Raw genomic sequence first — 24,058 nt, forward strand, 5'->3', positions numbered from 1 at the left:
TTAAAATAACATATTTAACAAATTTAACATAATAAACCAATTTAATAAATACATTTAAATCATAATTTTATAATAAATTGGTACTATAAACAATTTGAATAAAAATATTCTCTTTACAAATAATATTATGAAAATAATTTAAATTATATTATTTTTTAGTACTATTTTAATATATATATATATATATATATATTAGTATATTTAAATATATTAATAAATTAATAATATACTAAATTAATTTTAAAACATTTTAATGACTAATATAATATATATATATATATATTTTTTTTAAGTTTATGATAAACTAATCCAATATATTAATCAAATTTAATTATTAAATAAAATAAAACAAATTTATTATGACACTAATTATATTTTTTAAAAAGATATTAATATATATGTATATATGTGTGTTCTCTATCCTAAAATGCTCAAATTTTACTAGAAAATATTAATTTTAAAAAAATTATAAAGATAATCTACTAATTATTACTAAATTATTTGAATATTTTATTAAACTGAATTTGTAAATACCTTAAAGTCCTATTTGATATAGGATATAAGAGTGTATAACAGTACTAATAATAGTGTTTTAATAAGTTATTTTTGTTAAAATTTTATTATTAGTATAAATTATACCTCATATTTGATATAAAATTATAACTAGTCCATTAGATACAATATTATTCTTATATCACTTTATTTTTTATTTCTCATTATAATTTTTATTAATATTATATATAACTTATTATTATATAATATATTAAATATATTTTATTTAGTTTTAATATTATTATTATTATATTTAATTATTTTTAATATATATATTTTTAAATAGTTCAATATTTTAATTAAAAAATATTTATTTATTTTTATAATAATAATTTTATTAATTATTAATTTATATATTTACTTATATTATAAATAATAATTTTATTTTATTACAATTATTAATAATATTTAAATTAAATAAATATAATTTATCATTTATATTATAATTAATTGTTTTTAAATTAATTATTAAATAATAATACAATAATTTATAATAATAAACAATATTATTTATAATATAAATAAATATAAAATAATAATAATAATTAAAATTTTAAATTAATATTTATACAACTTATATTATATTATATACCAAATACAGAATTATAAACCATATACAACTTATACCATTTCTTATAATTCATATCAAACATCAATAACCCATACAATTTATACTATCATATATTATTTATACCTAGTTACAATTTATACCTCTATACAACTTATATTCTATATATTTGTATCACGTACAAACACGCCACCTAAAATTATTTGAATATAATAACTTAAATTAAAATTAAAAATATTTTTCATCTTAAAATTTAAAAGTTTAATAAAAAAATAAAATCTAATAAATAATGTACTCAAGACAAACTGATTATAATACAACATAATTAAATCTCAATTATATATTTATTTTAATCTACACTATTTTTAAAATATAATTTTCACCACATTCAGTATTTTCTTTGTTAAATATATTTTTTAGTTTAAAAAATATTGTTAATATTTCAAAATATTAAAATGTGTGTTAAATTAAAAAAAAAAAAAAACTATTTAATGTGGATTAGTGAATGAATGATGTTATAAACAAAAAGAATAACAATTTATTAAAGATATTATCATATTTAATATATTTAACTAACTTATAAAAAATTGTTACTATTAATATTTTTTACTATGCTTATAAAGTTTTTTTACTTCAAAATTATGTATTATTTTATTTTATATTTTTTATCCACGAATTACTTTAATTATATTATTTATTTATATATTATCATATTTAATCAATTTAAATTGATTTAAATTATTTAAAAAATACATTAAATAATATACATTCTTACAAAATAAAATTCAATTCTATTTATAATATAAATTATTAATAAAATAAGAAGATTAAGAACAAGAAAGTTTCAAGAACATAAATTACACAAAAATCTCATTTATAAAGTAACAATATTAAACTCTCAAACTTTATAAATTAAAAATAAAGTTTCATTTATAAAATTAACAATGCATTCTCTCAATAAAGTGAGAGACTATTACTTTTAACTAATGGATTAAATTATTAATATAATAAAATTGAATTAAAATTAATAATAAATCAATTTGAATAGTATAATATTATCTGTCTTAAAAGTTATCAATCTCCAAAGTTACAAGAAAATTTCTCAATATAAATTGATTATCATCAGCAAACTGGCCATGAAAAAATAGCTTAGTTTTTGAATGCTCCTGCTGAACCTGAAACATAACAATAGAGCTCTTGATTCATGTTTAACATCTTACTATACATATAACATAATACATTATACATTATACACATCAAATAAGATCAATTACCTGTTAGCAGCTGCTGTCTGTTTGTCAACAACACTTGGTACAAAAAATTATGAAATTGGTTGCTTTACCTCGATTATAGCTAGGAATCATCGCAGTTCCTTTTAACTTACCTCTCTCGAAATCGGATCAAGCTGGTTACTGTTTTCTAGCAATATCTGCATCTAGCCAATCCTTCAACTTGGAGGGTAAGATGTTGCATGTTGAATAAATGGAAGCAGCAGCTGCTCGAATCGCAAATTCATTCTCTTCTCTACCCTCCACCGGCAGTTTCAAATAACATAAGAGTTTTAATTCTTTCTTTAGCTTTAAAAAGAAGAAGAAGAAGTCATTACCTGGAGGAATTTAAGTGTATGCTGTCACATTTAAGCTGCATATATTCAACCTGCTTCAGCCATGCTGTCTGAAATAAAATTTAAAAAACCAGTTAAGTCCATAATCATTATTATTATTATAGAAGAAGCTAACACTCACCAGATTTCGCTCTTCATCAGAAATAGACTCTTTTATCAGAAGAAAACGAGCAGTCCATTTTACTCCATGTGCATGATAATTCTTCTCATCACTAGCACTTAAAAGTTTATTTGAATTCCAGAATTCTTTCGAAAGCAAAGGGCCTATGTGGTTCTGATAAGCAGCTCTAACTCTGTTCTTACTTTCTTGAAGAGCTGCATCCATTATAATTAGTTATTGATTATCAATTAAATATTATTAGCTCACTTGAAGCAATTCCAATTACGGACCTGCAAGCCGTCCCTTTGTGTTTTGATGAATAAAATCCAGCCATTGTGAAGCAACATTAGCAGCTGAAAATTCAGACAAAACATCCAGTCAATTTTCTTGTTTAGGAAAAACAACAAACATGAATACTAGACGGAAGCAGGAAACCTTTGACAGGAAGAAGAGAAACGTGGACAGGCAACATCGAAGGAGAAGTTTGATTGTCTGTCACTGTTTTGCTCTCCTCCTGTTTGGGGGACTGAATGAAAGATCTGATTATCGAATGAACATCTTTTCTGTTCCTGATACCATGCCTTAAAATGCCGGGATTCAATCCGCTTAGTAATCCAGAAGGGGGGACAATTTTCGCGGGCCTGACAAATTTCTCATTCTTGGCAATTTTCGTTATCAGCTTTAACTTGTCACTGAGATTAGTTGAGAGAAACCCGTTTTCTTTCAATTCTTTCCAGACTTTCATTGAATCTATGTTTTCCAAGGACCCACTTTTACATCTCAATTCACCACCAGTACTAGCTTTTACATTTGAATTTACAGCCTTCACCACTGTGTCACAGCATAAAGAGTCCAAATATTAAACATAAAAAAATGTTCCTTCTGCATCCCAAACTTTATTCGCTCAAGAACCAACCAAGAATCTAACTAATATTTGAAATTTATTGGATTCACTATCATAAACCTTTCGTTAGTCAATCAAAGAACAGAAATGGGTATAAAAGGACCTCTATTGAGTAAGCAAGCCGACCAGATATGAAGAAATAACATGCACAAAGACTCATGATGAAATCAACAAAAGTATTCACCTTTCGACTGGTGAAGAGGTCTGAAATCTTGCAATTTCGGCCGCTTTCGTTCGGATTCTGATATTCCTTCGTCTTTAACAATCCTCCGCTTCTTCACGGGAAACGTTGACTACAAAAACCCAATATCAAGAAAGATGTTTAGACTGGAAAAGAGAGGAAATGATGACATCTATAAGAACCACAAGAAGAATCAAAGAGTAAAAACCTTCGGCCTAGGTATAGATTTGGGAATCCCACTTGACTTTCCAGGAGGAGGAACACGTTTTTCTTCCATAAAATCTTCTTGATACCAAAATCAGAACAATGGGGGGTTTTCAGCTCTCAAGCTTCGGTGAAAAGAAATAGACCAGATTTTTCAATATTTATAATAAACGGTTATGTTTGGGCTTGAAGGAGGGAGAGTGTCTATTTGAATTCCAATAGAAAAATAACAAAGAAAAAACATATTTATTTGTAAACTAGACAGACAGAGGTAAGAACAGGGACAACTATGTTGTTCACTTTCAATATAAACGAAAGACAAAGTTTTATGCCGCGGGAAGATAGATCATAGATGTATGATATTCGTAGTATTAGGGTTTTATAGAGAGAAAGGTCTAGCAGCTCGAAAGACTCACACCCCTAAACATATAGTCGCGACTCACGCGAAAAACACGCGATTTATTATCGGCTTATTGTCTTTCTTTTTTTTTGTTAGCCCACTTATATATTAAAATATCACAAGATAGGTTATTGTAACTATTGTATTTTCTAATTCAAATGTTCATTCAATAAGTCACTTTTTTTTATTCTTGTTCTTTAAATTCATTTTAAACCTAGTTTGTAAAAGAGTACAATTTTGTTACAAGTTTGTGTGTAAATGGATAAAACCATGCCAATAAACTTGTACACTTCATCTACAAAATGAAAAAAATACGGTGATGTCAGACATACACTAAAAGTATAGGATTTGCATGTGAACCCTTTAACAAATAAATGTTTAAAAGAACCCCAAAACTAATTAATTACATATAAGACGATCAGATCTTCATCTAACTCATCCTTCAACATCTCAACAATTTCTTCCTTTTGCATCCCTAATTTTTGTCTGTAAAGCATCTTCAATTCAACAATAAGGTATAATTTCACAATTTTTTTAGGGAAATTAAAAGAGTAATTTCACAACTTTAATTAATACTAAAAAGCACACAATCTCAAATTGGATTTAAATCACATTTTAAATTGCTTCAATATATTACGGTTATCAAAAACTTATACTAATATATCTAGGGTCTATCTCGAATTTTGGGATGCCTTGGTCAATAAAAAAAAAATGTTATTGTCAAAAACTTGTATATCTAGTCTTGTCTCGAGTTTAGGATTACTTAACTTTTATGTTAAATCACTAAATTATCATTTTTATATTTAAAAATATAATAATTTGACTAATCATTTTAGTATTTAAAATAAATGAACTGGGGCTACCTTAGCCGAAGGCTTGTTGGATTTACTCAAAATCGGACCTGATACATTAATCACTGATATTACATTTAGATAACAAATATTAATTATATCAAAATTATAGGTTGATGTTGAACACTTGAACCAACCATATAAAAATTACTCAAAAGAAATAATATTTTTAGAATTTAACAATTATCATCTTTATACTATGATAAGAATCCAAGTATTAAGCAACCGGTAAATCTATCCATTATTATCTAACTCACCCTCAATCTAAATTAATTTTATGCAACACATTCTATTCATTAATAAGAGTTTGGATTAACTTAAATTAAGTTTTAATTTTTCATATAAAATTAATATATTTTACCATTTTTCTGTGTTCATATTCTTTATGTGTTTTTTATACGTTTAATTTTTTTTAATATGTTTTACTCATTTAATACATTTTAAACCAATTTAACATTTTTTTACTTATTTAATACGTTTGGAACATTTAATACATTTTTAACCAATTTAAGATATTTTTGACTTATTTAATATATTTTAATCAATTTAAGATAGGGTTAATTCATTTAACATATTTGTGAGTCATTTTATAAATTTTAACATATTGAATCTATTGTATACTTTTTTTTTTGTTTAATTAGTTCTTAAGTTTATAAATATATTTTTAATATGTTTAACTCGTTTTTTTTTTAACTTCAATTAAAATATTTACCCAAATTAATCCCTGTGTGATCATCAATAAGTACATATAAGTCTGCTAGTGTTCCCTTCCTAACACAACAATCTCAATTAAATTTCAAAACCTATAACAAATTTAAATATGGACGTGTAAATTCAATGAATTATTTTATTTTTTATTCAGAAAAAGTTTATTCTCCAACCATCTTTCATCTTTATTTATTGCAGGCACAAAATTTAAAAAAAATAGATGAAATAAATCAAAATTTATTCAGGTCAGCACCGTCCGAAGGATAATTAAATATATAATTTTTTAAATTAAATTAAATTAATCTAAATTAAACAAGAAAAAGAGAAATAAATAAAATATAAGGAAAGAGAAAGAGTAATGTAAATGAAAAGAGGCCCCTTATTTGAATATAGGATCAATAAAAAAAAAAATCTAACCGATATTGAACTCGTTTAAAAGTTTAAAAATTTAAATGAGCAAAGTTAGAGTTTTTAGATATTCGTGAACATGTTATTTAAAGACTCGTTATTGAGTTTGTGAAGATATTCGTTTAGAGGCTCATTCATGAACTCATAAACAGGTTCGTTTAGAGTCTGGTAAACCTCATTTAATATATTATTGAATAGACTTGGATATGTTAGCTTTCTTAATAGCTGACTTAGGGATGACAACGAGTACTCTATTTATCGGATAATAAAGTACCCATCTTCGAACCCGAATTTTATTTTATTCATTCTAAGTTTCTAACATATATTAATATTTAATAACCCCAAAAAGTAGAGTCTTCCTCTAGATTGTAAACGAGCTATTCACGAGCTTTTTTAACGAGTTATAAACAAGCTCTAAATGAACCGAGCTCAAGCACCACATGAACCCAACTAAATAAATATGAGCCAAACTCAAGCTCTAATATTAAAGTTCGAACTGTGCTCAAGCAGAGCTTGAGCCCGAATATATGCTAAACGCATCGAGCTCAAGCCTCAAATTGTTCGACGGCTCGTTTACAACCCTTGGAAGGAGGTAGAGTAATTTTTTTTTTTCAGAAGTTCATTGGCTGTCCAAGGGTGCCCCTGGGCTGACTCTTATTGAGGATTGCAAATTTTGAAAAAAAAACAAGTTAAATATAAAATAGGAGTCTCATCTTAAGGTGAAAATGTTATTGTTTGAATTGTAAGTCCATCTTAATTCTTTAATGGCACGCTGCTCCTATAGTTTGTGGGAAAATAAAAAGTATAATCAAAGAAGCAAAATATGCTTTATAACTATTCACTAGAATATTTGTGGAAAAAAAGAGAGAATATTACCACGATAGATAACTAGTATTTAGCCCGTGATTTGCACGAGTAATAATATAAAAAATCGTGAAAAAAATTACGAATAACATTTTTATTTTATTTTAACCGTTTTAAGTTTATGGGTGGGTCAACCACAATCCGACCCAAGTATCCATTTACTCAACATCATTATATATTAGTTAGTTAAAAAGTTGAACTTGTATTAATATTAAAACGTCCCGCGTTTATCAAATTTGGTGTTGAATTTAAAATATAAAGTCTTAGTAGCCTAGTTGGTTAAAGAGTTGTACTTGTTTTGTTAGGTTGTAAGTTCGAAACATACCTTTAGCATTTTTAATTTTATTTTTTAACCGTTTTAAATTTAAAGTCGGGTCAACCCACAATCCGACCCAAATATCCAAATTAACCACAGCTCTCGACCCGGCAATCCGGACACTTTAAAAATTAAGCATCATTGTATATATATAGATGAGTTAGTTAAAAAGTTGAACTTATATTAATATTAAAACGTCCCGCGTTTATCAAATTTGGTGTTGAATTTAAAATATAAAGTCTTTGTAGCTTAGTTGGTTAAAGAGTTGTATTTGTTTTATTAGGTTGCAAGTTCGAAACATAACTTTAGCATTTTTAATTTTATTTTTAACCGTTTTAAATTTATAAACGGGTCAACACACAATCCGACCCAATTATCCAAATTAACCACAGCTCTCGACCCGGTAATCCGGACACTTTAAAAATTAAGCATCATATTTTATATATATATATATATATATATATATATAATGTGTGTGTGTGTGTGTGAACTTTTATTATAATGTAAGAAAATTGAAAAGTAATGCAATAATTGGAGATTGATATGTGAATTGATCCTCTTTGCATCCCTTGGCCCTCAATAATATCCTCTTAAAGATGGAGACAAATTAATGTGAGATTTTGGTGAAGCTCTATTTATAAATACACATTTATTCATTTATGGGCATACACAATTAATTGCAGTTAATTATTTTCTATTCTATTGAAAATCATGCATTTTTTCCATTAATCCACTACAATGCTATTGATTGCAATTACCATATTTATTAATTTATTTTTGACAAGTTTGTTTCTTTATCCAATGAAACCTTCTTATTAATAAAAAAGAAGAAAAATGTGAAAATAAATTGAATTGTTATGAAACTTGTAAAAAGTGTATACCAAACATAAAAAAAACATAAAAATGAAAGTATTATGAAATTGATTTATGTTTGACGGAACCGCAATGCCCGGTGATCGGCATGTGCTGGTAACATGGTAGTACCTTTAGTCAATTAATAATTATTTATAGCTTACCCTCATACTTAATTTCTTGTTCAATCTTTTAATATAAATATATTAATAATAGAATGGTCATACTCTTATTTAAAATTCAGTCTTACCGATTATAAGTTGTGTTTGTCTCTAAGGTACGTACTGCGGTGGGGGTGATCATATCATATATGACACTCCATCCAAATTAATTAGTTAATCAATAATTGATTGTGGAACTTGATACGGTTAAATATCATATCATATCGTGTAATTATGAACAAATTAGTTGTTTATCGCTTCAGTTGTATCATTAATCATTGATTAGATGATATTCGAGTTTAGTTAGCTATGCATTGATTTTTCCGATTACATTGATAATTACATCTCTAAGTAATTGTTCATCATTAATGGAGAATATATATATATGTAACTCATATATGTCCTATTTAAAATTGTTTCTCAATTAGTCGTTATAAATTGCATAACTAATTAATTATCAATCATGCCTACCCAACAACTATATATAACATATGTCAACTTGTTTATATATATGTTAACTGTTTCTCAAGTTTAAAAAATATATATTAAGAAACAATAGAGTCAGCTGTTGATCTCCTTCCATAGCAAATAGAACATTATCTGAAAAAAATTGAATGCTTACAATAACACCGCCACAAAACCAAATAATAAATTAAAGGGTAAATTATTTTAAAAGTTTTGCAAGTCCTGTAAAAATTAATTAACTAATGAACAAGCCGGCCAGTTCTTATCATCGTATTATTATTTTATTTTTTTGTTAATATTGTTTATCATTCTTAGATTGTCAACATATATAGTACAATGGTTAGTTTTTTGCAAAGTCAATATATTTTTGTAAAGAATATTACATATTGATTTGACTCTCAATTTCATTTAAAATGTATTAATTTCCTTAAGTAACCTGTATATAATGAATGTTTTAAGGAAAATAAAGTTGATTAAAAGATAAAATGCTGGAGACAAATAAGAAAGTTTGGGTTTATTTTGTACTAATTTACCAAACTAGATTTGGTGAAGATCAGACAGAGAGGAAAGACAACGAGAAATTAAGAGTTTGCATGTGCGGGGTGGGTACCCTTGTGATTAGCGGTTGGGGGTGGTTTAGACTCAAGATCGAGCTTGTTTATTTTTATTTTTTTTGGATTTTCTCTAAAACAAATTAAATTTTGATATATAAAAAAAGAAAGTAATATTTTGATTTTTTTTAAAAAAAATTCCAGATTATGTTAAATATAATTTGTTTAAATACAAATAAACAAAACATTACATAAAAAAAAAACTAGAAGGAAAAATTAGCATGTATAATTCGACTCTACTAAATTTTTTGAATGAATATCCTACCTTGTAATAATAATAATAATAATGAAGTTTGAGAATTGAAACTATACACATCAGTCAAATACAATAACAAAAAAAATACAACTATTCTTTTCTACTCAAATTATCCACTAAAAGATAATATGAATCCGCCTCAATATGACAAATCTTTTCTAATTATAAAAATTTGATAAACTTTTTCTACTCATTTCATTAATAATCTTTTAAAAAAAAAATTGAAGTCTGCCCAATTTCAAACTCTGGATTCATAAGAGATAATAATTCAACAATTTAAATCTGTCATATTTACTGTTGTATCTAAACCTCTTAATAACTATTAAGAAAGTTAGTCATGCTCTAAAAAATACTCAATTAAAATTTAATTTTAATTTTAATAAAATATAAATATTTTAGTTAATTAAATAAAATGATAATAGTGTCATAAAATAAAATAGAAAAATCTCCAAAACTCAAATCAAAGAGCTCTTTAGAATTCTGTTTCTTCTTTCTTCCTAGACGGTGCCCATCTTAGCTATTTTGAACTGCTGTAATGGCTGCCTCCCTCCCGCCCCCTATATAAACCCCCATTCATTACTCTCCTTTCCCTCATTCCTAAGTTTCATATTATAATATTAATATTAATAAGCTCCCCCAATTCCTCTATTCTCTAGCTATGGCCGCTATCTCTCTCCTAGTACCGTTACTGCTCCTTGTCTGCTTCGTCAATGGAAGCTCTGCACAATATTGGCAACCCGCTCATGCCACCTTCTATGGAGGCGGTGATGCTTCCGGCACAATGGGTACGCACTTAACTAATTTCTCATTTTCTCCTTCAAACAAAATAAAAATAAAAAATAAAAATAAATTATTTGTGCAGGAGGAGCATGTGGGTACGGAAACCTGTACAGTCAAGGGTACGGCACGAACACGGCTGCTCTGAGCACGGCTCTGTTTAACAACGGCATGAGCTGCGGTTCATGCTACCAGATCCGATGCAACAACGATCCCAAATGGTGTCTTCCAGGAAGCATAACGGTGACGGCGACCAATTTCTGTCCACCAAACCCTTCAGAGTCAAACGACAACGGCGGGTGGTGCAACCCTCCCCTACAGCATTTCGATCTTGCACAACCTGCTTTCCTTAAGATTGCTCAATATAAAGCCGGGATTGTTCCGGTTTCATTTCAGAGGGTGAGTTGTGTTAAGAAAGGAGGAATAAGGTTCACTATCAACGGTCACTCTTACTTCAACTTGGTTTTGATCACCAACGTCGGCGGGGCAGGGGACGTTCATTCGGTCTCGATCAAGGGTTCTAACACTGGGTGGCTAACCATGTCCAGGAATTGGGGTCAGAATTGGCAGAGCAATTCATACCTTAATGGACAGGCCCTCTCCTTTCAGGTTACCACAAGTGACGGCAAAATGCTCAACAGCTTCAACGTGGCCGCTTCTAATTGGCAGTTCGGACAAACTTTTGAAGGCCAACAGTACTAATTTGGTAAACTTTTAGGTCTACTTGTTTGGAAGTGAGAGCCTAATTAACCAACCCAGGAGGAGGAGGAGGAGGACACACACGTACGTCTGACGGGTCTGAGTCTATTCAATTGCTGTGGTGGTGGTTAAGTCTTAAGTGCACACCCCCTTAGGCGCAGTAATAATAATTCTTCTGTGAGATTGATTTGGTTCTCTCTAGTTGGCGCGGAAAAATACAATAAAAAAAGCCAAACTGAAGGGTTTCTATATATATATATATATATATTTGGTTCTTATGACTGAGTTTTTATGTTTTATTTTTTTTATCCTATAAATGTATATTTTCATTAATTTTATGAAAGATGGGTCTCTGTTCTATAGCACAAGGCTAGCTGCTTTCATTTGTCTTGTGTGGAATTTATTATATATTTATTGCATGCAGTTTAAATCATTTTTAATTGCATAAGTGCTTTGTTTTACTTACTGGTATTATTATATGAAAAAAAAGAATGAAGGTAGTAATCGAAACGGAACATTCAACGGAAACACGTGTACGATCGTGTTGCAAATTCGATTTTGGTATTCCCCTCTGACTGACTCTCTGTAGAACTGGAAGCACAAGAATCTTCATTGACAGCGTTGATCAGCTCGATACTTTAAAATATGGACGGAGTTTCGACGGTGGTGTCGAAAGGAGGAAGAATCAGTGATGACGACGACGACCGTCAAACTGTTCAGTTTCAATTGTCTCCATCAAGTGCCTTTGTTATCCACAAGGGCGACATCACTCAGTGGTTCGTGGACGGCTCCTCCGACGCTATAGTAATAAGTCATTTCCCAACAAGGGCTGAATCCTTTCTTATGATTGCCTAAATCATGGTCAACTTTCCATAAGAAGTGTTGTTGAATAATTAATCATCCAGGTCAATCCAGCAAACGAAGGAATGCTTGGAGGTGCTGGTGCTGATGGAGGTGGTAATAAATTAATGTCTCATTTTGATTTCAATTATTAATATACAAATGAGAAACCCATCTTTCTTTCTTTTGACAGCCATACACAAAGCAGCTGGTCCAGAGCTTCGAGCCGCATGCTACAAGCACAAGGAAGTTCGAGCTGGCATCCGTTGCCCCGTAGGAGAAGCCAGAATCACTCGGTATGAATTATGATCGTGATTCGTGAATAAATAGATTTGATTTGTCGTATTATGATCATATTGCGTATCATGCAGTGGCTTTAAATTAGCTGCATCTCATGTAATTCACACAGTTGGGCCCGTGCATTTCATACACCCTAATCCTGAAGCATCTTTAAGGAATGCATACAGGTAGTAGTAGTAGTAGTAGGCCTGACCCTGACCTTGACTTCAACTTTCTTTCTTTCTTGAAGAAGATGTCCTTCCTTCCTGTCTTCACACTTGATTTCTGCAACAAAATCAATCTTATTATTATTACAGAAACACCTTACAAATTGCAAAACAGAACAACATTCACTATATTGCTTTTCCTGCTATATCATGTGGGGTTCACAGGTCAGGTCATTTCTCACTTTTCATTCAAACCACTTTTGTTGTTTATCTCTCCATGGATTCATTTGATTATCATCGATATCAGGTATCCTTATGATGAAGCTGCCACAGTTGCTATAACTACTATCAAAGAGTTTTCAAATGATTTCAAAGAGGTGCATCTCATTTACCTCCTTGTTATTGTTGTTGCTGATGCTTTAATAATCTTAAGACTGTATTCTGGATTTTGTATGGCAGGTTCATTTTGTGCTATTCTCGGATGACATATATAATGTTTGGCTCTCCAAGGCCAAAGACATGCTCCAACATCACTGAGAACTTTCTAATCTTCTCCAATTATATTAATATGTAATATCATTGTTAGTTCATACCAAATATATTGTTCAATTGAGAATAAAACAACATTATTAGACCAATAACAAAAAATATATATAATCCTCTTCAGTGTTTCCCTTCTTGCCGACTTCCATTTCTCATACCTGTCTTGTATTCCATGTGAGCCAGAGTCTGCCTGAAGGAATAACACTAGAAGAATCTTCAAAGTGACCATGGTCTAAAACCTGCACACACACACAAAAATAAATAAATAAACTGTTTGTCAATCTTCTGTGTGATGATGAGGGAGGACAAGGCTTGCTTCTTCCTTATCCTCTTTTGATTTAATTTTAACAATGAGCTTGTTTGTGCCAAAAAAGAGCCAGCGAGCCCTTACATATTGGGGTGGTTTTCTCTGACTGTCCTTCCCTTCCTAAATCCTAATCATGTGAACACTGCTTGTTAGTGTTAAAATGGTCATGGTGGGTCTCTATGAAAGATGGGTTTTGCTAAGTTCTTTTGCAATTTTAACACAAGTGGCCATGGGACAGTTCGTCTTAACTGCATTAGAAACAATGTGCGATCTGCTAACTGCATAACCCTCCTGCAAATCAAACATTTCACTTACATCATCTTAATTAAATTGATGGAATTTCAAAAATATATATACTGAACCTTTTGCAGGGTGCTCATGAAAATCTGGACAGAAGGAGAGTTAACTTTTGCATGCTTAGCTATCTGAAAAAAAAAGGTGACATTTGATAAGATGATCAATTAAACAAGGGTAGATGGAAGTAAAAAATCGGAACGATCAGTTTCAAGGGACAACTGTCTCGAACCTTATCCAATTTGATGTATCCCACTGATAACCTAGGGTCACTTTCATCCACCATTTGATTCAACAACTTTCCCAAACCGGTACCCTTTTCACCCGTTGTCCAACCCCAGTTTTCTGCAAGATCCAACATTGCACTAACATAGCCTCTATCATGAAGAGGTCCTATCCAAAGAGGTCCCGAAACAGCAACCTGCAAAGGATTAGATCACCTTTAGTATCTGGAATTGGAGGGAGCAATTCCATTTATGCTGTTTGCTTAAGGACTTAAAATATGGAATTGGATTTTGAATTTGAATACCGAAATGTTATAAAAAAAACAAGGGAAATGAAAAAGATGAAGAGCATACATCAGCTTCCCCACAGGGACAATGAATGTGTCCAAGTTCTTCCCATGAAATAGTTTGTGAGTGACCACATTTGTTGCAGTAGCCTATGAAGCCATAGTGTCTGAAAATAGCAGTAGTTAACACAATTGTCACTTTTTTCAATAGGGTTTCAAACATTATTATTGTTGTCACCTATTGTCTAGAAGCTTCTGATGGTTTAACCGGAGCATCACTCTGAAAACTGGACCATGGAATGAATAGTTTGAAAAAAGAGGCGTTACATGATAACCTAATACAGCAGCTTCTCTCACCACCCCACCTATAAGCATTCTTAGACCAATCTCATTTGGATATGGCAATCGACATATGTATGATCCATATGAATCTAAAACACTGATCAGTCAAAATCAGAGAGAGCGGTCAAATTTCATCAAGCTATTAATCAATTGGGATATTTTGTAAGACTTACTGGTGAGGACGGTGGCCACCGGAAGAGAACCCGTCTGTAGAAGTAACATAAAGCAAACCATCAAATTTGACAATGGAGAGAGCATGTCGCAAAAAGGTGGATTCACTACCGAATGAATCAACGTCAACGAGATCAAAGTAATCGTTCTGGAGAAAGCGTTCCATCATTAACCTATTAGCGTCAAAATGCGTTGCATACCATCTCCTGTCATCTCCGAAACCTCTGGGAACTGTTGAAAGATTCTTAAGTATAACGTTTCTGTTCTCGTCATTACCGTCATTTGCCAACACGAAATCTGCCTTGGCCTCAACCAAATACCGTAGAGACCGGATACCGCAGCCGCACAATGCGTCGAGAATCCGAAGAGATCCCTTGGAATTCTTATACAAGGACGCCGCGAGAACGCCAAGGTCACGTCCCGTGGCGCTCTCTTCGCGGAAAAACGAATCCCCGGTGTCGAATTCAAGCCCTCTCTCCGTGTGAAGTTGAGATTTGCAAATGAAACCCAGTAGAAAGGAACGATTTAGCTTAATTCTATGGTTTTTGAATACGAAACTAAGAAGAGGAGTTCCCCGAGGAACGAAAGAGGATAGAAGTGCGGTAGGAGAGAAAGAGTTCATGGCTCCCTTATTTGGTCAAGCCAAACTCTCAATCTATTACAAAAGGGTTTTGGAGGGGTTCTTCCTTATCGAATATACGTAATATAACTTATACCCTATATAATTTATACCCGTTATAAAAAACATCATTTTTAAGCATCCCAAAAGTCAATTACAAAGTTACAATGCATATAGATAAGCAATTTACCAATCTTGAGTACAAGTAAATTGAATAACTTCATGGAAATATCAACTTAATTAGCACAAATTGAAAGTTATAACCACTTACAGAGTAAGCATAACTAGTCGCCATCGTTAACCATTGGCAGTTCGCCTTGCCAAGACCAAACAACATCCTTAAGAGCAGTTCTAATCCCTCCATTAAGAAACTTTTGGAAACAAACCACATCTCCCTTTACTTTCTTCATCTCAACCACATGAAAGGAACAAGCAAATTCAATGATCTCAATATCAACACACAAACAATCACCACTCATGTTTCCTTCCAATCTCAAAAGCCCTTCATCCTTCTTCACAACTCTGAAATTCAAATTCCCCGATATCTCTTCTAGTTTGATCATGATTTCCGATGGGGAGTTCTTCGACGTAAATTGCACCTCTTCCTTGTTATCATTTTCTATGAACAAACCAGATAAGTCGAACCCCATTGAAAGAGAAATGATAGCAAACGCGTTTGTGTTAGTAGTACTTTTCGTCATTACAGGTAAGATCATTTCCTTTTCCTTACTTTCATTATCACACGGTTTGGTTTCAAGCCCTTCCATGAACCATGGATGCTCGATTATTTTATCGAATGAGATCCTAATATGCGGGTTCGGTTCCAAGATTCTAGTTAACAGCTTTCGAATGTTGGGTGGAAACCAACTTGGAGATTTGTACTCAGCCTTGCATATTTTTCTATACATCCGAATAAGGTTTGAATCAAAAAACGGAAGGTACCCGGATAGAAGAACGAATAATATAACCCCACAAGACCAAACATCAGCCTTTTCACCATCGTAGCCTTTTCTTCCGATGACTTCAGGTGCAACATAGGCCGGAGTTCCACATGTTGTATGAAGCAAACCGTCTTGAAGCTTTGATTCGGCCAGCGCACTCAATCCGAAATCAGAAACCTTTAGATCACCATTCTCGTCTAGAAGGATGTTTTCTGGCTTTAGATCGCGGTGATAAACTCCTCTGCTATGACAGAATCTAATCGCACTCACTAATTGTCGAAAGTACCTTCTGGCAACATCTTCCTTAAGCCTTCCTTTGCATAGCTTCTTGAAAAGCTCGCCTCCTTTTGCGTATTCCATTACGAAATATATCTTTGTTTTCGTAGCCATGACTTCGTAAAGCTGTAAGATGTTCGGGTGTTTGACTAACCTCATGATGGATATTTCTCGCATGGTTTGTTCAATCAAACCAGCCTTTAGTACCTTCTCCTTATGGATCACCTTGATGGCTACGCTTTGGCCAGATTTGATGTCTCTTCCATAGTATACCTTTGCGAAGTTTCCTTGGCCTAATAATCTCCCAATATCATATCTCTTCATCAACACATTCCCTTTCTCCATTTCAAACGCAGAAGAACAAAAATGTCACTAGACAGGCTATTATTACTGCTACAACAACACAATGGGATGACGAAGCTGTAAGAACTCAACCGTCTTTGAAGAATTGAAAACTCGCAATTGAGGGGAATCAGGGAATCTGCATCTTAGATAGAACAACAGCTGGGTACAGTGAAAGGTGTATCTTCTGATGATGACTCAAGGGGGGGTGAGACATGTTGAGTAGAGTAGATGGGCGAGTAGTATCATCACCTTTGAAGAAGGGATAATCAACATTGTCGCCCATCTTTCTGCATTCTTAGGGTTTTTCTTCCACTTTCGTGGAAGATTACTGCAAAATAAATTATATGACATGGAACATCAACAAGAGATTTGAAAAATAGATGAAAATGTAATCAAAATGAGTTTAAAAGCAATAAACATCCGTCATTTCTTTTCTAAATCCATAAAAATGCATATCACAATTCACAGCCTCCCTGCATGTATATGTTAACCTAAATATTGTTAGGTTTTTCTATCGGGAGACATGGATGATGGAAGATATATATATCACAATTCACAACACCCCGGATGTTTCTGATAAGATGATTTTAGAAAAATGAAAATGGTTTGAAGATTCAGAAATTACGATGGAATGATATATAAACATTGTTATTCACGCTTTCAAATCCAAGGATCCGAATACACAAATTCGAGAAAGATAAGAAAATATACTGCATGCAATCGGTTTTATCATCAAATAATCGTTAAAATGTAGGAATTTTGAATGCACAATTGGAGAGAGAGAGAGCTTACAGAGCGATCCAGCATGAAGGAAGTCTCTGCCCCTCGCAAGGAACAGAGGATGGTCTTACAAGAGCTTGAAGGAGGAGAGAATATTCCTGTGTATCCAAACACATTTTAGTTCCGTGTATCAGTAAATCTTGTCATGCAAAGTGGATAGATTTTGTTTTTGATTGCTCGTTGTTACTTTACTAAAATTATTTATATTAAAAATGAAAAAAATTGTTTAAACACAACGACAAAGAATGACATTAAAAGAAAAAAAATTAGAAAAAATGGTATTTAATAAATTATCGAGCTCATAAAACTTAGAGAAGAACGATTAATTTCTCGACAAACTCTATTGACTTTCTTGAACTAATTTCAGAAAGTTTCATAATAATACTATTTATGAATTATACACATCGGACGACTACGATTATTAAAAGTTCGATGATATCTCTCAAATTATCAAATTAGATAATCCAACAATAAATAATTGAGATGTTAGATATGTAGGTTTGTCACTCATTCCAAACTTTACGACAACTATTCAAAAACTCGGCCATCACCCAATTAATCATAGTAATACTCCACAAAAGACTTCAAATATTAGTCACTCATCGACAATACAAAAGTAAGTGAGTTGTCGATTCGACATCTTTGTGACACATACGACTAGCCATAATACAACATTTTTTCATGCATATATTACTCATTAGAATTTCACCATGAATGACGTTTCGTCCAAATAACGAGATCTTAGATAAAATTTTTGACTCTCAAAGTTTTCTCAACAAAAATCATATGGAATCATCTTAGCGAACAACTTGTAGCAATGACATACATGAAAAATATCAATATCTTGTCAAACACATAACGTATTATTTAGATGGTGACACTTATTTGCGTCTTACCAAAAGTAAACTATATTATGGGATGAAATCTCCATAATATTTAATCTCCTTTTATATATAATTTGGCTAGCGAAACCTCTAGACCGAAGATCAAACATGTCATTAACTATGTCATTTTTATATGTCGTAGCTAGACTTTTGATACGACACCCAAATGTCGTTCCAAAATCTAATCGAATAATCATCTCCACAGTGACTCTAGACTGATCACGAAAATTTTTCTACATAGAATAAATTTTCCTCCAAATATTACACCTTGTTGGATAATTATACATTTTGATACCAACTAAATCAATAATTACCATACTTAAATTTGATTATCGATACCTAAAGACTATTTGACTCCATTGCAAATTTATTACACCATTTTGATAAAATAATTTTACTAAAAAAATAAGAACTCGAATATCTATATCTCATCTTTAAAACATTTAACGTTATCCGAATCAAAAAGAAATTACTTTTTTAATTTCTCATAATTTTAAATACTAATTATAATTTTTTGTATCACATTATTTTAATATATTAAAAATATAAAATAAACATAAATAAAGAATATTATATGAAAAAGAAGTAACAAATGGCAGTTGGTACATTCATGAAGTACCCTAGCAACCGCACATTGCAATTAATTGTATTATTATTATTATTTTGTATGACTATGATTGATTATGAGCATAATTTTAAATCAAATTATTTTTTAATGAAAATTCAATTAGTAACTATTTTAATATAAGCCCACCAATACTTTTTTTAACCATTGTGTCAAATTTTACATACTAACAAAAAATACTAACACAACAATATGATTATACAACATTAAGTCATAAGATTTTACACACAACATCATAACCATACAAATTAAAATACCAATATTACTTTAAATGTCATTAAGAAGGACTACGATTTCCCAAGCAAAACAAATAGGAGAAGAAATCTCAACTATGACCAAAATGAGTGCAATCGAATACTCATATTTTTTCATCGACACCTCCTAAAACCAACTAGCCAACGTTATATAAAAAACACGCATAAACCGAACTAGGCATATGGTATAACCAGTCTATATTGAAGATATACTAGAAGAGGTCCGAGATAATACTAAATTACTACCCAAAAGACATTTATTTGCATATTAAATTAATTTGATTGTATTATTAAAGCATGTAATGATACTTGCACCACGTATTATTATTTCCTTAGAATCATTAGCAAAATCAACAAGTCATCATGCGTTGTTATTAAAGGCATAATTTCTTTTTTCAAGACCCTACTTAATTTAAAGAAATTATTTGTAACTTCATCCCTCAATAAACTTATATCATTCCAGAATAAATAGAGATTATTTACAATTTAAGTTTGATATGATATTTGAAACAATTAAAAGATGAGAAACGGATCGATTTGAACTTTTTTTTTTTTTGTTCTATAATCTAAATTATCTTAATGTAGTAGAAAAACCAAACTATACGATGGAGCAAGCAAGCAAGCTTAATTAATCACTATATGTTAGGTACAGAACAATGATCTGTCTGTGGGCAGAATATATATCTATATAATTGTTATTACTAATTAACTAGCTAGCCAGGCTTCATCTGCAAGTATGATTTTTTTTGGTGTATAAGTTGTCAAATAATTGTGGTTATTTTATACATATTTATTCATTTTTTTTTTTAAATTTGTAATCATGCAACCCACCTAGCAATTCATGAATTAATCATTATTAATGTTGAATTTAATATTTGATTTAAGTTGATTAAATATGATAATAAGAATTCATCAAATTCTCAGTGATGGTATCTAGGTCTTGAACCATATCAATTAAAGGTGTATACTATACTACCTTCATCAAGACACAGTGGTTAATTATTTATCAAAATAAATCATTTGATAAACCCTAAGATTTTTAACACTAAAAAAAAGTCCTATTTTTAACTATTTAATTGAATTGGGCTGTTTTGGGTTCAGCCCAGAAAATAATGCCCAACAAAAGATAAAGATTAAAGATCCAGTCTTTATTGAGTAATTGCGATTTAACGAAGGTGTAATGCAATCTCAGCCGTTGATTTGGCGGATGCGCAGAACAGTTTGTTCTTCATTGGCTGCAGTGACAATGTTATCAACTTCAACAACGATCTTCAAACCTAAATGTATCGCGCAGCCTGTTTTCGATAATCCTAGGAACCCTAATTTGCTCCTCCTCTCTCCTTTACTAATCGGCGGATTTCCTATCTCCTTTACCTGTCGGAACATCATGACTATCTCTAAATGTTTATCCTCGTCGTCTGCTACCTCTGCTGCGATCCCGAAGATGTTCGGAATAGAGGAGGATGGTTCAACCGCCGATTCCGACTCTCTGGTGGTTGTCTCCTTCTATAAGTTTGCCGATTTCCCTGACCATGCCGATTTGCGGAATCCATTGAAGGCCCTTTGTCAGCAGCTGGTAATTCTTTCCTATACTGGTTTCTTATTTCAAAAAGTCTTATACTTTGTTTGAAAATCAGTTAATGTAATATGATAGTTGTGGTTTGATGTGAGGATTATACATTGTTTGTTGGCCTTGTGTGTTCTTGCCTCACAAGGCTTCTGATCTTTTCAGCGTGTTTCAGGTGGTATAATTCTTGCATCAGAGGGAATAAATGGAAGTATATGTGGGACACTTGAATCTGTGGAGAAAGTTGTTGAATTTATTCAATCTGATGAACGCCTTAAAGGGCTAAGAATGGTGGAATCTCCTGTCAGCCCAGAAGATGAAGCTATCCATCATGGACACTCTAGTAGTTCTCCTCTTGCTGTTGGAGAAGATGTCCCCTTCCGATGGGACCATGTCAGGGTCAAACTAAAGAAGGAGGTATACATTATGTTTTTTTGGAAATCAAACTTCTTCAAAAGCATCCTCATGTTCTTCTATGGTGGAATTTGCTCACATATATAAATTTCAACAGATTGTTTCTCTTGGCATGCCTTTTGTATCGCCCACCGAAAGAGTTGGAAAGTATGTTAGCCCAAAGGACTGGAACACCTTGATTAGTGATCCTGATACGGTAAGATTTTCATTTAATTCTTTTAATCTTGTTATATATAACAATGTAACTTTATAATTCCAGTTGACTAATACCTCACTGAGCTGTTATTTGTTTAGTCTTTTTGCACTTGCACTGTTTCAGATTCTATAACATCCTCATATTGACAAACATTCTAAATACTCAAAATGTTTTATTGCCTTCCAAATAAGTCATGTTTACTACCTGATATTTAAGAACATAAAATAAAGAACCGCTGTAGATGATGTCTAGGATTCTCTATCATAAAAGTTTATAACTGATTTATAAGATGGACATGCATATTGAGAAACTTGTATTTCGTCACGATCACTATCACAATTTTATTGAAAAATCGCCAAAAGTTCAAATTGAAACTTGTATTATTATTATTATTATCTAAATCATGTTTGAATTTATATTGTAATTTTTGTTAATTTGGCATAAGGATTTTTCATATTTATCTGATCATGATCAGATTATTTGTTAATTTGACTGTGGCTTGTGACAAATTTAACAAATATAGATTTTTCCAATCACAATCAATCATTTTGTGTTCATTATCACCGTGCATGAGATGTTTAGCTTAAAACTTTGATCTGAGAGGCTTGACCGATGTGCAGGTGGTGATTGACGTGCGTAATAATTATGAAACCAGAATCGGGAAGTTCAAAGGAGCAGTTGACCCATGTACAAAAGCATTTAGGGAGTTCCCATCTTGGGTCAAAGATCAGTTCCAAGATGCTAAGCCAGATGGTGATGAGGAGGAAGGAATCCAAAAGAATAAGAGCCCTGTGGAAAATGGACAGAAAAGAGTTGCGATGTATTGCACTGGTGGGATTCGATGTGAGAAAGCTTCAAGTTATCTCCTAAGCCAGGGTTTCAAAGAGGTAAATAGATATATTGTGGGAATATGGTGCAAATCAAAGCGCCTATATTTTGTCTTGTTGGTGTTGGATATCATTATTTGTTGATATTTTCCAGGTTTATCACCTGGAAGGTGGTATTCTAAAGTATCTAGAAGAAATGCCAAAGACAGAAAGCCTCTGGGAAGGGGAATGCTTTGTGTTCGACAAACGAGTATCAGTTGATCATGGTTTGATGGAAGGGACTTTCAAGCTTTGCTACGGATGCAAGCAGCCAGTAAGTGATGCGGACATGGAATCTCCACTATTTGAGTATGGTGTTAGTTGTCCTTACTGTTACGCAACGAAATCAGAAGAAGAGAAAGAGAGGGCTAGAGCCAGACAAAGGCAGTTTGAGACTTGGGGTGTTATTGGTGGTCCAGATAAGGGTCGTCGACCCTCGAAACCCACTGCTGACAACAATACTATTGCTTCTCCCAATCTGTGATTGCTTCAAGTTGCTATATATGCTGTTGTATCCTTTAGGCTAAATTACATTTTCTTCCAACATTTTTTTGAAGAGTTGTTCTTTCTTGTTCTTGCTATATATATATTTTGGTAATGTTTTTTTACCCATGAAAAAACATATTATTAACCATATCTGCAACTGAAATGAACTGACAACTTACAACAAAGAACAACAACATAGCTTGTAAGAACATGAATAATAAATATGATATTGATTCCAAAATTTACATCTTTGTTGAAAAGGATACAAAACTAACCTCTAATGAAAAACTTTTTGGAAAATGATTCTTTTCCAAAACTCATCTTTGTGTGAGTTTTTAATTTGAAATAATTGTGTATAGATGTTGTAATGCTTATAAAAAAAATATAATTATATTTTTTAATTAAAATAAAATAACATGAAGCCACATATATTTAACAAATAAAGTTAATTATATTTTTTAATTAAAATAAAATAACATGAAGCCACATATATTTAACAAATAAAGTTAATTATATTTTTTAATTAAAATAAAATAACATGAAGCCAAGAGAGGATGAGTCCGTGATTGTATTTGTGTTCCCGCACCGTTCAATTATTTCCGTAACACTAATAAATATAATTATCAAAATATTTATTTATTCTTTATATTTTATAAAAAAATAAATTTATTTTTATAATAATATAAAATTTTAATATATTACCAAATATATATAATATTAAAATATTTATTTATATAAATTTATGAAAAACTATTTTATTTTTTATTTTTAGAAAATATGACATTTTCCGTCTCAATCCGTAATATTATCCTCCCTAATTATGGGAGATTGAGTGACGATGATATTAAGT

At 31.3% G+C, this 24,058-nt stretch overlaps 6 protein-coding genes across 7 annotated transcripts; 3 read left to right on the forward strand and 3 right to left on the reverse strand.

The window, feature by feature from the left end:
- Positions 1 to 2,781: 2,781 nt before the first annotated feature.
- On the reverse strand, positions 2,782 to 4,206 carry LOC124925206. Its single transcript, XM_047465176.1, has 5 exons — positions 4,138 to 4,206; positions 3,933 to 4,041; positions 3,280 to 3,675; positions 3,135 to 3,197; positions 2,782 to 3,059 (listed from the first exon to the last, which is right to left on the reverse strand). The coding sequence occupies exons 1-5, from the start codon at positions 4,204 to 4,206 to the stop codon at positions 2,782 to 2,784; spliced, it is 915 nt and encodes a 304-aa protein (XP_047321132.1).
- A 6,477-nt stretch (positions 4,207 to 10,683) lies between these two features.
- LOC124924104 (expansin-A8-like) lies at positions 10,684 to 11,519 on the forward strand. The gene is made up of 2 exons (XM_047464167.1): positions 10,684 to 10,810; positions 10,888 to 11,519. Exons 1-2 carry the CDS (start codon positions 10,684 to 10,686, stop codon positions 11,502 to 11,504), a joined length of 744 nt encoding a protein of 247 aa, XP_047320123.1. The 3' UTR covers positions 11,505 to 11,519.
- A 639-nt stretch (positions 11,520 to 12,158) lies between these two features.
- LOC124924105 (macro domain-containing protein XCC3184-like) lies at positions 12,159 to 13,423 on the forward strand. The gene is made up of 6 exons (XM_047464168.1): positions 12,159 to 12,455; positions 12,535 to 12,637; positions 12,713 to 12,808; positions 12,938 to 13,012; positions 13,095 to 13,164; positions 13,247 to 13,423. Exons 1-6 carry the CDS (start codon positions 12,428 to 12,430, stop codon positions 13,322 to 13,324), a joined length of 450 nt encoding a protein of 149 aa, XP_047320124.1. The 5' UTR covers positions 12,159 to 12,427; the 3' UTR covers positions 13,325 to 13,423.
- Positions 13,318 to 15,650, reverse strand: LOC124924102 (tRNA (guanine(26)-N(2))-dimethyltransferase). Of its 2 annotated transcripts, XM_047464164.1 has the most exons (8): positions 15,067 to 15,650; positions 14,958 to 14,991; positions 14,681 to 14,881; positions 14,510 to 14,609; positions 14,164 to 14,352; positions 14,000 to 14,062; positions 13,722 to 13,928; positions 13,318 to 13,569 (listed from the first exon to the last, which is right to left on the reverse strand). In XM_047464164.1, exons 1-7 carry the CDS (start codon positions 15,575 to 15,577, stop codon positions 13,815 to 13,817), a joined length of 1,212 nt encoding a protein of 403 aa, XP_047320120.1. In that variant the 5' UTR covers positions 15,578 to 15,650; the 3' UTR covers positions 13,318 to 13,569; positions 13,722 to 13,814. The 2 variants fall into 2 exon arrangements, with proteins under 2 accessions (XP_047320120.1, XP_047320119.1); XM_047464163.1 differs by having other exon boundaries at positions 14,958 to 15,649.
- Positions 15,651 to 15,698: 48 nt separating this feature from the next.
- LOC124924103 (CBL-interacting protein kinase 2-like) lies at positions 15,699 to 17,965 on the reverse strand. Its single transcript, XM_047464165.1, has 2 exons — positions 17,929 to 17,965; positions 15,699 to 17,464 (listed from the first exon to the last, which is right to left on the reverse strand). Exon 2 carries the CDS (start codon positions 17,134 to 17,136, stop codon positions 15,859 to 15,861), a length of 1,278 nt encoding a protein of 425 aa, XP_047320121.1. The 5' UTR covers positions 17,137 to 17,464; positions 17,929 to 17,965; the 3' UTR covers positions 15,699 to 15,858.
- A 2,884-nt stretch (positions 17,966 to 20,849) lies between these two features.
- LOC124925926 (rhodanese-like domain-containing protein 7) lies at positions 20,850 to 23,356 on the forward strand. Its single transcript, XM_047466063.1, has 5 exons — positions 20,850 to 21,255; positions 21,412 to 21,663; positions 21,758 to 21,856; positions 22,477 to 22,743; positions 22,838 to 23,356. Exons 1-5 carry the CDS (start codon positions 20,860 to 20,862, stop codon positions 23,204 to 23,206), a joined length of 1,383 nt encoding a protein of 460 aa, XP_047322019.1. The 5' UTR covers positions 20,850 to 20,859; the 3' UTR covers positions 23,207 to 23,356.
- Positions 23,357 to 24,058: the final 702 nt, after the last annotated feature.

This window comes from Impatiens glandulifera, chromosome 2 (assembly GCF_907164915.1).
Source record: "Impatiens glandulifera chromosome 2, dImpGla2.1, whole genome shotgun sequence".
In the NCBI taxonomy this organism is placed as follows: Eukaryota; Viridiplantae; Streptophyta; class Magnoliopsida; order Ericales; family Balsaminaceae; genus Impatiens; species Impatiens glandulifera.

Bases quoted from the DNA above. Each gene is read 5' to 3' on its own strand.
- LOC124925206 (XM_047465176.1), bottom strand. From the start codon at position 4,206: ATGGAAGAAAAACGTGTTCCTCCTCCTGGAAAGTCAAGTGGGATTCCC. The intron at 4,042-4,137 runs GTTTTTACTCTT...GGGTTTTTGTAG, and splicing joins AATCTATACCTAGGCCGAAG to TCAACGTTTCCCGTGAAGAA. The intron at 3,060-3,134 runs GTCCGTAATTGG...TAATGGATGCAG, and splicing joins CACAAAGGGACGGCTTGCAG to CTCTTCAAGAAAGTAAGAAC.
- LOC124924104 (XM_047464167.1), top strand. From the start codon at position 10,684: ATGGCCGCTATCTCTCTCCTAGTACCGTTACTGCTCCTTGTCTGCTTC. The intron at 10,811-10,887 runs GTACGCACTTAA...TTATTTGTGCAG, and splicing joins TGATGCTTCCGGCACAATGG to GAGGAGCATGTGGGTACGGA.
- LOC124924105 (XM_047464168.1), top strand. From the start codon at position 12,428: ATGCTTGGAGGTGCTGGTGCTGATGGAG. The intron at 12,456-12,534 runs GTGGTAATAAAT...TTCTTTTGACAG, and splicing joins AGGTGCTGGTGCTGATGGAG to CCATACACAAAGCAGCTGGT. The intron at 12,638-12,712 runs GTATGAATTATG...CGTATCATGCAG, and splicing joins GGAGAAGCCAGAATCACTCG to TGGCTTTAAATTAGCTGCAT.
- LOC124924102 (XM_047464163.1), bottom strand. From the start codon at position 15,577: ATGAACTCTTTCTCTCCTACCGCACTTCTATCCTCTTTCGTTCCTCGG. The intron at 14,882-14,957 runs GTAAGTCTTACA...TTGACTGATCAG, and splicing joins GGTGGCCACCGTCCTCACCA to TGTTTTAGATTCATATGGAT. The intron at 14,063-14,163 runs GTTCGAGACAGT...TTTTTTTTTCAG, and splicing joins GATACATCAAATTGGATAAG to ATAGCTAAGCATGCAAAAGT.
- LOC124924103 (XM_047464165.1), bottom strand. From the start codon at position 17,136: ATGGAGAAAGGGAATGTGTTGATGAAGAGATATGATATTGGGAGATTA.
- LOC124925926 (XM_047466063.1), top strand. From the start codon at position 20,860: ATGCAATCTCAGCCGTTGATTTGGCGGATGCGCAGAACAGTTTGTTCT. The intron at 21,256-21,411 runs GTAATTCTTTCC...TGATCTTTTCAG, and splicing joins AGGCCCTTTGTCAGCAGCTG to CGTGTTTCAGGTGGTATAAT. The intron at 21,664-21,757 runs GTATACATTATG...AAATTTCAACAG, and splicing joins GGGTCAAACTAAAGAAGGAG to ATTGTTTCTCTTGGCATGCC.